The sequence below is a fragment of the Lissotriton vulgaris genome, chromosome 1_1 (assembly GCF_964263255.1).
Source record: "Lissotriton vulgaris chromosome 1_1, aLisVul1.2, whole genome shotgun sequence".
In the NCBI taxonomy this organism is placed as follows: domain Eukaryota; kingdom Metazoa; phylum Chordata; class Amphibia; order Caudata; family Salamandridae; genus Lissotriton; species Lissotriton vulgaris.
The window spans coordinates 2,001,254,788-2,001,267,072 of record NC_141685.1 but is presented as its reverse complement, the minus strand read 5'-3'; the positions used below and the strand labels follow the sequence as shown (position 1 = coordinate 2,001,267,072).

General features: G+C 50.5%; 1 protein-coding gene across 9 annotated transcripts in view; it reads right to left on the bottom strand.

Moving 5' to 3' along the window:
* Positions 1 to 1,047: 1,047 nt before the first annotated feature.
* Positions 1,048 to 12,285, bottom strand: part of UPF2 (UPF2 regulator of nonsense mediated mRNA decay) — a 1,606,401-nt gene continuing 1,595,163 nt past the window's right edge. For all 9 annotated transcript variants that reach the window (XM_086919968.1, XM_086919955.1, XM_086919976.1 and 6 more), the window contains exon 22: positions 1,048 to 2,273. In XM_086919968.1, the coding sequence (XP_086776094.1) occupies positions 2,264 to 2,273 (10 nt within the window). In that variant the 3' untranslated portion in view covers positions 1,048 to 2,263. The remainder of the gene's footprint in view (positions 2,274 to 12,285) is intronic.

Below are 12,285 nucleotides of genomic sequence, written 5' to 3'. Positions count from 1 at the left end.
TTATATTTTCATGAGGTTTTGTCTTTTACTATAGTAGCTTTTTTATATAACAATTTATCACCCAGAGAGATTAAGTGATGAGCAGTGTGCCTGTATAAGTGCAGGGTGTGTTATGAGAGTCCACTTGGTGACAGGCGTGCCTGCATGAGTGCAAGATTCGAGGTGTGCCTGTATGAGCGCAGGATGAATATTGAGATTCTTCTCTGGAAGTGGGGATGCTGTTTGAGTGCACGGTGAAGGGTTTATCTGTCTGGCTGGGTGCTGGGTGTCTGGCATGCTTGAGTGCATGATGAACGAAGCAATATGAGTCTGTAACTGCAGGGTGAATGGGACGATGTGTCCGAGTGCAGGGAGTGTGGACAGTCTTTGTTTGAGAGTCCATTTGCATTAACCCCTTCTATGCTGATGACGGCCACCGTCCGTCATGCACCGCGGTGGGCAAGTGCTGATGACGGCTGGGGGCCGTCATGAACCCGCCCATTTATTAAAAGCGCCGCACAGGCGCAGAATCGCGGCCACGCCTAAGGGGTTAAAAAAAATGGTAGCAAGCTTTCTTGAAAGAAATACTGAAAATACATCATTTACACCTACTGTTATTCAAATTTTCTTGCGAGGAAATAACCTCACCCTGCTCCCCTGACCCATGTTCGATTCAAGCTCGCTCATACTTTATATTCAACTCACAGCTTTCTGTCCCACTGCTTTAAAATGCACCAGCTGCCACTGGCTTCTATGCAGCATAAGGAATAGCGAACTCGTTGAGGAGCAAATTTTTGGACATATCACCACACAATCATATATGTGACTATCAGTGAAATGCCTTGTGCTGATCAAAAATGTGCTGGGCAGTCCTTCCTGCCTATGCTTGAAGCGAGCTCACCAAAAGCCCTTTCTTCAGGAATACAAGTGTGCATTGGTTCATGTGTGTTGAATAGGATGTCACAAACAATAAAACTTTATTTGGTCAAGCTTAAAAAAGCTCCACAGTAGCTAATGGATCACTGCTTTCCCAAGTGTCAGTTCGAAAGAAAGACCTTGCCACCTAACTAAATTTACAACACTTTATTGCAGCATTGGCAAAGGTCAGATTTTTTAAGCTGGTGAAGTTCGTGCAGCATTTCTTTGAGAAATGTTACATTACATACATCGTTTTTATATAACATGCAGGAACTGAAGACAGGAGTAAAAAAAATCAATCAAACTGCCGGAAAAAGATCCCGTTGAAGCATTCGTTAAACTGAACTGTCTACATTTACGTGAAAGCAAAGAAAATTGTAGCTATACTAATAAATATCCGATTGTCAAAAACAGATTTCTTAATTTCTATTTAGAAAATAAAAACAAAAATATATACTCTAACGTTTCTTAAGGTGTTGATATCGAGACTGTAAACCTATGAAGTTCAAAAAAACATTCTGTCTGGTTCCTGATCTCCATTCACGGATTAGTCCACGACAAGCTGACTGGCACATTTTGGTTTTCAATGTAACTAGCGCTCGAGTTTCTCCGGTTTTGTAGGCTGGTGTCGGGCTTGTATAAACTCAATCGTTTATCGATAAATACGCGTTCACAGTAGTTTTCAACTCTTATGCGTGTTTCTATCTTCTCGGCTCCTCCTAGCTTTACCCGTCGTCTTGTACTGAATAGCAACACGCCGTTGTCCGGGAGGAAGCGTCCGTCCTTCGGTGTACTCTCGAGACGTTGCGGATTGCACTGCACGTTCAGATGGATGGAGAATGCTACTGTTTCCGCTGCCTGCTGTCTCTTGCGCACATTTCTGCTGTAGCTCTGGAGCCCCGGAATATTCATTTTCTCTGTCCCAAACATTGTTCACCTTTCAATTAAGTTTGCCATTTGAAAACTTAAATTAGGTTGCCCAAGTCATCAAAGCATTTTCAGTATAAAAGCAATTAATTTCCATAGCAACAGGTTTGCATTCTTTGAGGAACTGACCTGCTTGCTAATTAAGTTCACCATCTCACTGCTTTACTTCCATTCTTGAGAAACAATTAACCCTCAAACTTTTACGCAAAAATGCTTGCTCCTTTGCGTTTGCTGTCAAGCTGGAAGCGTCTTCCTTTTCGATTTTGGGCTGAGGCAGATATCTCGTACCACACGGCCCCAGCTGTCCATCCCATGTCTCTGCTTTGAACTCTTGCCTGGCTGACATGCTGATGTGTCCACTGCTCTCATCGGATTCCTGAAGGATTCCACTACCCACATTGTCAGATACAGGGCCGATGAAATGGCACTTGCTGTTTTATCAGCGTCTCCTGTGGTTAAACAGAGATAAAAATGATCATAAATATATGGTTCGAATTTTTTAAACACAGTAAACCATTACAGTTAGGAGTGTATATCAAGAACAGTAACGTGGTACAGAAATAGCATACCAAGAAAACTCATTTTATTGAGACAGAGCACTATATTTTACTGTACTGCTCCATGTTACCATCAGGCAGACAAAAATCTTTCAAAGAATTGAAGAAAGCATAACCTGTAAACCTGAAACGCTTCCAGTCTCACGTAGGTCCCATTTAAGCCAATATCTCACAACATCCACCAACGACGAGCTGATCAATACGCTATCCCTACACACACTGATTCTTTGTCTCTGCTCACATAGTTCTGTCTACCAGTCAGTATCCAAGAGCCAACTTGGACAAACGACCTCACAAAACAATGGATTGTTATGCCTGAATGGGAGAACAGCCACAACACTACATCAGCCACAGCACTATAATGAGTTCAGACAAAAGAGTGAGGTTGCCTCTACACATGTGGCTGTAGTGCAAGAAGGGGCACATTCATACAAGGGTGGAAACAGCCATGTAGATCTGTCTCAGTGCAAAATGTACATGCAGCACAAACAGATACTACAACGCAATAATGCACACACTAAATTGTTACTTCAGTAAATGTCTTTCTGGAGGACTCGGAAAATCTCTCACCTTTTAAATATTCCCCAGGCTGGGTCCAGAAACTTTAGCTTTACTTCTGTGTTGGCAGGGGACATACAGCCACATGCATCAAAAGAAAAACCGGTTGCAAACGGGCAGATTCTTAGAATCTGCCCCTTTGCGACCGGTACTTTTGCATTTGGGATGCATCATCCCAAATGCAAAAATTGCAGTGTAAGTAATCTCTAAATTGCGATCACTTAAATTGCGATTGCATTTAAGGAATCGCAAATTGAGATTCCTTAAATGCAATTAATTAAAGCAAAAAAATCAGCAATTTCGCTAATAGGTGGAGGAAATTACCATGAAGTTGAACTTCATGGTAATTTGCAAAAACTTTGAAAAATGCACTTTTGTGCATTTTTCAAAGTTTCATATTGTGCACAGATCAATTTGAGAGGTGCAACAGGGTGTCCTTTTGACACCCTGGCACCCTTGAAATTGCATTCTCAATTTGCGATTCTCTAATTGAGAATCGCAAATTGAGAATGTCTTCCCATTCATTCCTATGGGCCTATAGGCCCATAAGAATGAATGGGGAGTTATTCCTTAATTGCAACTCGCAATTTGCGAGTCGCAATTAAGGAATGTTTAGAAATAGCTATTTTTTAAAGAGATTTCTACATGCATAGGCTTTTGCGATTCCTTAAATACGATTCCTTAAAAATCGCAATTAAGAAATCGCAAAAGTCAACATTGATGCATGTACCTGATTGTGTGGCTTTGTGCCAATGACATTCTGCTTCAGAAGTGATAAGCGAAGCGCGTCACCAATGCGTTCTGATGTATGTTAGTCTCTGCCCTCACACCCAGAGCCCATTAGCAGACTGGCATGACCTGTGTGAAGATACCACAATTTGTGACCTTTTTTGATTTGAGAAAGAATTCCAGTTCACAGATTGGGGAGACGAGGAATCTGCAGTTAGAGTATCCACCAAAATGATCATTACTGAAGCTAAGTAACTTTCTCTTCTAATGGATACTTCTAAATTCAGATTCTTCATCTTGTGAAGCACAAGTTACTTACCTTCTTTAATGATATATCTGTAAGAGACATTAGTTAGGGATAGATTCCTTACCTTAGAATTACCCCCAGAAGTCAGACTGCATCCTGAAAGCTTTCGTCAGCAGTACCCCCTACGTGTCGGAAGGTGGCGTTGTGCGTCTCCATGTCCGTCGTAGGCATTGTGATCGCCGGGATGACGTTGTGGCAGCTACTTAGACGCCGCCCTCGCGGGCTGACGTCAGTTCTGTATATGACTTTCCATGCCAGGAACGCAGAGCCATGCAAGATACTGACCACTGGTGCATTGAAACTAGGGCCCTGAAAGGGATGACCTTAACCCTAGAAATCAGTTTGCAGAATGAGGAGGATGGGTGAGGCAGTAAGGAATCTATCCCTAACTAATATTTCTTACAGATCTATCGTTATCGAAGGTAAGTAGCCTATGCATCTTAGAATTAATACACCAGCAATACCAACCCCGGTGGTGGGTCTACGAACCAAGATCACACCAGAAAGTCATGGAGAACAGAACTGCCAAAGAAGCTTTCTCTTTGGACTCGTAGGCAATAATGCTTAGTAAAACTGTGCAGCAAAGCCCCGTGGCTGCCTGACAGATGTCTTGCAGGGGAACACCACGTTTCAACGCAGTAGTAGCTGTTGTCGCCCTGGTAGAATGGGAGTGCAACACCACCGGAGGTTCCTTTTTATCCAGAGATGAACAAACTTTTATACACAAGACGACCCAGCGAGAGATAGTCCTTGTGTCTACAGCCCGGTCTTTCTTGGCACCTACGGAGCCAACAAAGAGCTTGTCATCCACCCGCAACTGTTGTGTGCGATTCAGGTAAAATGATAGCACACGTTTTGGGTCCAGACGGTGGAGACTCTCTTCCTCTCTGGAAGGGTGCGGAGGCGGAAAGAAAGTGGGCAAGGTGAAAGTTTGCCTGATGTGGAAGGCAGTAACAACCTTTGGCAAGAAGGAAGGACGAGTGCGGAAAACAACCTTGTCCGGATGGACAGACAGAAAAGGAGGTTTACAGGAAAGAGCCTGGAACTCATTCCCGCGTCTAACAGAGGTGATGGCAAACAGGAAAGCAGTCTTTAAAATCAGTAAAAGAAGAGGACAGTTGTGAAGCGGCTCAAAGGAGCGCACACCAAATAAGTAAGAACCAGGTTCTAGTCCCACTGTGGCATCACAAACCGAAAAGGAGGAAAAAGGTGAGTAATGCCTTTGAGAAATCAACTTACGACAGGGGACTTGAAAATAGACGGCTGATCAGAGAGCCTGACATAGGTCGAAATTACTGAAAGGTAGCCCTTAATAGAGCCCAGAGCAGAGCCATGCCGGGCCAAAGAAAGAACAATAGGACTTCCTAAAGAGGGGCAGAAAGGGGATTTACAGCCTTTGCTGCACACCAGGCCACAAATTTGCACCACTTGCAGGCATATACTGATTTAGTGGAGGGACGCCTAGCTGCCAGAAGCACAAGTTACTACTTGTGTAACGATATATCTGTAAGAGACATTAGTTAGTGATAGATTCCTTACCTTAGAATATCCCCAGGCGTCAGACTGGATCCGGAAATGTTTGCATAGCAGTACCCTTGCGCGTCGGTAGGCGTCGTTTGCGGCTCCGCGTCCGTCGTCGGCGTCATGGGCGCCGTGATGACATCGTCTGAGTACTTAGACGCCGCCTCCGCGTGCTGACGTCAGTTCTTAGCCACAGCTTTTCCGCGCCAGAAGCGCAGAGCCATGACAAAAACCAACACTGGTGCCAAGAAACTAGGGCCCTGAAAGGGGATGACCTTAACCCTAGATATCGGTTCGCAGAACGGGGAGGATGGGTGGGTCGGTAAGAAATCTATCACTAACTAATGTCTCTTACAGATATATCGTTACACAAGTAGTAACTTGTGCATCTGAAAGAGACACGTTAGTGATAGATTCCTTACCTTAGAATAGATACCCCAGCAATACCATCCCCGTGGTGGTGGGTCTGCGAACCAATAATCACACCAGAAAGTCCTGGAGGACGGAACTGCCAAAGTAGCCGTCCCACCGGACTTGACTGTCCAGGCAATAGTGTCTTGCAAACGTGTGCAGCGAGGCCCACGTAGCTGCCTGGCAAATGTCCTGCAAGGGCACACCTCGGCCCAAGGCAGTTGTAGTGGCCGTGGCTCGAGTGGAATGAGCCCTCAGCCCAGCAGGGGGTTCCTTCTTAGCCAAGGAGTAACACGCCTGGATGCACAAGATAATCCACCGGGAGATGGTCCGCTTGTGCACCGCTTTCCCTTTCTTAGCGCCCGCGTACCCAACAAAGAGTTGATCATCCACCCGGAACTGTTGAGTGCAGTTCAGATAAAATGAGAGCGCACGTTTTGGGTCCAGACGGTGGAGCCTCTCCTCCTCTCGCGAGGGGTGCGGAGGCGGAAAGAATGTGGGCAACGTGATGGATTGCCCAATGTGGAAGGCCGTGACTACCTGGGTAGGAAGGAGGGCCTTGTCCGTAACACAACCTTGTCCGGATGGACTGAAAGGAAAGGAGGTTTACAAGACAGAGCCTGGAGCTCACTCAATCTCCTGGCAGAGGTGATGGCTACCAGGAAGGCAGTCTTCAAAGAAAGAAGGCGAAGAGGACAGTTGTGAAGTGGCTCAAAGGGAGCGCACATCAGAAATGTTAGAACCAGGTTCAAGTCCCACTGAGGCATCACAAAGGGAACAGGAGGAAAGGTATGAGTGATGCCTTTCAAGAATCTATGTACGATAGGGGACTTAAACAAAGAAGGTTGGTCAGGCAGCCTCAGAAAGGCTGAAAGAGCTGAAAGATAGCTCTTGACAGTGCCCAGAGCAGAGCCCTGCTGGGCAAGAGAGAGAAGAAAGAGGAGAACCTCAGAGAGAGGGGCATTGAGGGGATCCACAGCCTTTGCTGTGCACCATGCCACAAATCTGTTCCACCTGCAGGCGTATACCGACTTTGTGGAGGGACGCCTGGCTGCCAGAATGATGTTGCAAACTTCAGGAGGCAAGTCAAATGGCCTCAACTGTCGCTGCTCAATCTCCAAGCATGGAGGTGGAGACTGGACAGGTTCGGGTGGAGGACCGTCCCCTGCTGCTGCGACAGAAGGTCCTCCTGAAGAGGCAGACGAACCGGGGGATCGACTGACATACTGAGTAGCTCGGGATACCAGTACCTTCGTGCCCAGTCCGGAGCCACAAGGATGACTTGTGCCCGGTCGCTCTTGATCTTCTTCAGCACTCTGGGCAGAAGTGGTATAGGCGGAAAGGCGTACAACAGACCGCAGCTCCACTCGCGTCGAAAAGCGTCGCCGAGCAAATGCCGCCTTGGATATTCCAACGCGCAGAACTGATGACATTGCGCGTCTCTTCGGTGGCGAATAGATCTAACCAAGGCTCTCCCCATCGCAGAAAGAGGCCTTGCGCCACGTCCGAGTTCAGACGCCATTCGTGATCCATCGAGCACCGGCGGCTGAGTTCGTCCGCCCTGGCGTTCAGAGAACCTGCCAGGTGTTGAACCACCAGAGTCACGCCCTGATGTTCCAGCCATTGCCAGAGGCGCAGAGCCTCCTGGCAAAGGGTCCACGACCCCACTCCGCCCTGTTTGTTGCAGTACCACATGGCGGTGGTGTTGTCCGTGAACACTTGCACTGCACTCCCTCGGACAGATGGGAGGAATGCCTTCAGTGCCATACGAATCGCCCGCAGCTCCAACAGATTGATATGGAGCAGGGACTCCGCCGGAGACCAGAGTCCTCTGATCTCTGCCTCTCCCAAGTGGCCTCCCCAGCCCTGGAGGGACGCGTCCGTCACAACTACGTGCTCCAGTTGGGGAAGGGAGAGGGATCTGCCGTTGACCCAATCAAGGTCCGTGAGCCACCACTGCAGCTGTCTCTCAGTGCCCTCCGAGATCAGGACATGGTCGGACAGGTTGCCCCGGTGCTGGGCCCACTGAAACCTCAGGTCTCACTGCAGAGCCCGCATCCGCCACCGTGCGTGATGCACCAGAAGGATGCAGGAGGCCATCAGCCCCAGAAGCCGCAGCGTCAACCTGACCGAAACTCGGGATAATGGCCCGAAGATCGTAATCCGAGCCTGTATATCCCGAACCCGCTGTTCGGGCAGGTAAACCCGAAACTGCGCCGAGTCGAGAACCGCTCCGATGAAAAGGAGCTTCTGAGAGGGGCACAGGTGTGACTTCGGCACATTGATGGAAAATCCCAGCTGGTGCAGGAGATCCGCCGTAGTCTGGAGGTGGCCGACGACTGTCTGGGGCGAGCCCGCCTTCAACAACCAGTCGTCTAGGTAGGGGAAGACTGAAACCCCTAACCTGGGCAGACGAGCTGCGACCACCGCCATCACCTTCGTGAACATCGGTGGGGCGCTGGTAAGGCCGAAGGGGAGCACGGTAAACTGAAAGTGCTCGAGGCCTACCGTGGCATGGCTTGAGGGGCCGTCTCAAAGGGGAGGGAGTAGCCCCTTCGGACGATCTGCAGCACCCACCTGTCCGAAGTGACTGTGCGCCAGTGAGAGTGGTGATGGCGAACCCTGCCTCCCACTGGCGTCACATGGGCCGAAAAGCACGGACTGGGAGGGTTTAGAGGTGGATGCCGCGGGGGCAGGTGTGGACTGACTCCGCTTGTCCCCCCGACCGCCTCCACGGCGGTTTCCACGGCCGCCGCCGCGCTGGACGACAGATTGCGGCGAGTGGCTGGCGGCACGTGTGGGGACACCCCTTCCTTGGCCACGAAAGGAGCGAAAGGCACCCATTTGCTGGCGCGGGGCCGAGAGGCCCAAGGACTTGGCCGTAGCCCTGGAGTCCTTAAAACGCTCAAGCGCGTGGTCTGCCTTGTCGCCAAAGAGGCGACGGCCATCGAACGGCATGTCCATGAGGGTGTTTTGGACGTCTGCCTTATAATTGGCGGATCTCAGCCAGGCGTGGCGTCGTAGCCATCGCTCTGCCCAGCGAGTCAGTAGTATCCAGTCCACACCTGATTGAATACTTGGCTGTGTCCCGGCCCTCCACAAGGGCTTGGCCGAGTTTGGCCCGTACCTCCAACGGGCACTCTGTCAGCACTTCCGCCACCTTTTCCCACAGAGAGTGGGTGTAGCGGCCCAAGAGGCATGCGGTGTTGGAAGACCGCAGTCCCAAGCTAAGGAACGAGAAGATCTTCTTACCATAGTTCTCGTACCTCTTGGACTCTCTGTCCGGCGGGGCCGTCGGGAAGGCGGTCTGGGAGTTAGAGGCCTGGATGACCAGACTCTCGGGGGTGGGGTGGGAGGACAGGAAACATGGGTCGCCCGGAGCCGGGTGGTGGCGTCTGGCCACATTCCTATCTACAGGCGAACCTGTAGCGAGCCTGGACCAAGTGCCCAAAAGAACGTCCGTCAAGGCCTCATTAAACGGCAGCAGAGGCTCCATGGAGCATGACTGCGGCTTAAGGATCTCTTTGAGGAGGTTAGTCCTCACGGCCGCGACGGGGAGCTCAAGGCCCAAGGCCTTGGCAGCCCTCATCAACACCACACCATAGGTAGCTCCCTCCTCCGAAGCCACGGTAGGAGGAGAGACAAATCCAGTGTCTGGAGAGGTGTCCAGGCCACTGGCCTCCCCAAGGTCTCCTGCCCAGTCCATGTTAGACTGGCACTCCCTGGCCAGAGGGTCCTCAGACCCCTCCCAATCCTCCTCATCTCCTGAGATTCAGGGTCATAATTGAATGAGGCCGGTTCATAGAAACTAAAATCTCCAAACGGCGTCGAGATCGGCGCCGATAGGCGTCGTCCCGACGTCGGAACCGATTGAAAGGAGGCATCGGGGACGACGCCGCCCGAGGACAGCGCCGGAGGGGACACCACACGGACCTACGCCGGGGGGGTCGTAAGGTCCACCAGCGACGATCCATCGCCCGAGGAAGGTTCAGCGGCGCCGGGCTCGAAGGCACCGACGACGCCGGGGCCACTGTACCCTGCGGCGCTGGGCCCGAGGGCACCGGGGGCCCTGAATTGCCGGGCCCGAAGGCGTTGGCGGCGTCGGGCCGAAGCACCCGACGGCGTCGGGGTCGAAGCCCCCGACCCACTAGGGCCCCCAGACGGGTTTGCTGGGCCCGAAGGCGCCGCGGAACCCGTCGGAGGAGAAAGGGACCTCATGGCCATGAGGAAACGCTCAATCTCCTCCGGCGTCGCGTTCAGCCCAGGGACCGGGGGGTATGGGGCCGAACGCGGCGCCCGCGACTCCCGAGGAGCCGCGTGGGCGGTGTCACCCGAACCCCCGGCCGCATCGTGCGAGCGTCGGGGGGAGTCAGAAGTGCGATGATGTCTCTTCGACTTCTTATGCTTCTTACCTGACGACTTGGACCCGGAGGAGTGGTGCCGACTCCCGGAGCTGTGACGGCTCCGTCCCCGCGACCTGTCCCTCGACCTCCCGTGGGACCGGGACTTCACACGGCGCGGGCCGACTGCCGGAGTTCGAGTCGCCTGCGGGACCGCTCCCGCCTGGCCTTCCTCGAAAGGGCCCGACAGTCGGAGCAGGCCTTGTCGTCATGGTCAACGCCCAAACACGTCAGGCACAGGCGGTGGGGATCCGTGACCGACATGGTACGGTTGCACTTGTCGCAATGCTTGAATCTGGGCATCCCTACAGGCACCGTCGGAGTGGTACAGACTTCGAATTGGATCAAAAGATCACCAAAAGTTAGTCAAAAAGTGACTAGGGAACTGCTCTTTCCAGATCTGCGCTGGCTGGCGCGGAAAAAAGAAGAACTGACGTCAGCACGCGGAGGCGGCGTCTAAGTACTCCGACGACGTCATCACGGCGCCCACGACGCCGACGATGGACGCAGAGCCGCAGACGATTCCTACCGACGCGCAAGGGTACTGCTACGCAAAAATTTCCAGATCCAGTATGACGTCTGGGGATATTCTAAGGTAAGGAATCTATCACTAACGTGTCTCTTTCAGATTAATACCACAGACTTCAGGAGACAAGTCAAATGGAATCAACTGTTGCCGCTCAATCTCCACGCAAGGAGGTGGAGGCTGGACAGGTTCGGGTGGAGGACCGTCCCCTGCTGCTGCGACAGAAGATCCCCCCCGGAGAGGAAGTCGGATCGGGGGGATCCACGTTCATACTGAGTAGCTCGGGCTACCAAACTCTTCGAGCCCAGTCTGGGGTCACTAGAATGGCTTGGGCCCGGTTGTGCCTGATCTTCTTCAGCACTCTGGGTAGAAGTGGTATAGGCGGAAAGGCACACAATACAATGGAACTCCACTCATGACGAAAAGCGTTGCCGAGCGAGTGCCGCCTTGGAAATTCCAAACGCAGAAATGCTGACATTGTGTGTTCTCTTTGGTGGCAAATAGATTTAACCAAGGCTCTCCCCACTGTCAAAAGAGACCTTGCGCCACCTCCGAGTGAAGACGCCATTCGTGAGCCATCATGCACCTGATGGACCACTGAGCCACGATACGTCGTTTCGCTAAAGAAGGAGACGCTGTCCCTTCAAACCGAGCCTTTACAGAAATCATCAACAGATTTGAATAACGTCCAACACTTCTGATGTGTTAAACCTGTATTTCAGCAACCGATTGAGTCGTTATTTTTCTTCAATTATCTAAAGAGATCACACTTAACTCAGAGCCTACCATACGATCGGTGTTTTTATTCACCTAACGCAACCGACGGACGCGGTTTGCATGTTTCTTCAAGAACTGTATGGATGTAGTATTAGAAATCTCTGTGACAGCTGACTAAAGGAGACATACCGCCTCACACCCCAAGGGAGTCTTAGCTTCAGCAATTGAAACATCCTCGTCCTGATGATGGTCTTCTAGACATCTGCAACGAAGACCGAAACGTCGACACTCCATCAACTCCACTAATATTGTTTTAAAACACATATTCATAACCACATTTAATTGATAATTTTGGGTTATGTTTTGTTTACTAAATAGGAGCTGATGTGCTTTGTCATGAACTATAGATAAATTGTTTTTAGTCTTTGTTCATGATTAGTTGCTATAATTAATTTGTACATTTATCTCCCACAACTTGTTTTCAGTAAAGATTTTTTCAAACATAAAATCCCCCTGCTCTGCTTTTCTTCCAACCTTCCATTTATTCGTTTATTCATCTAAAGCAATATTGTTATCCTGTGGATACTGTTGAGTGTAACTATGGTACAACTCATAACTTAGACCGAATAATTTAAAAACAAACCCCTTGTAGCATCTCTTTGTGTTGAAATATCATGCACCTGTGGCTGAATTTGTCCGCCCTGGCGTTCAAAGAACCTGCCAAGTGTTGAACCA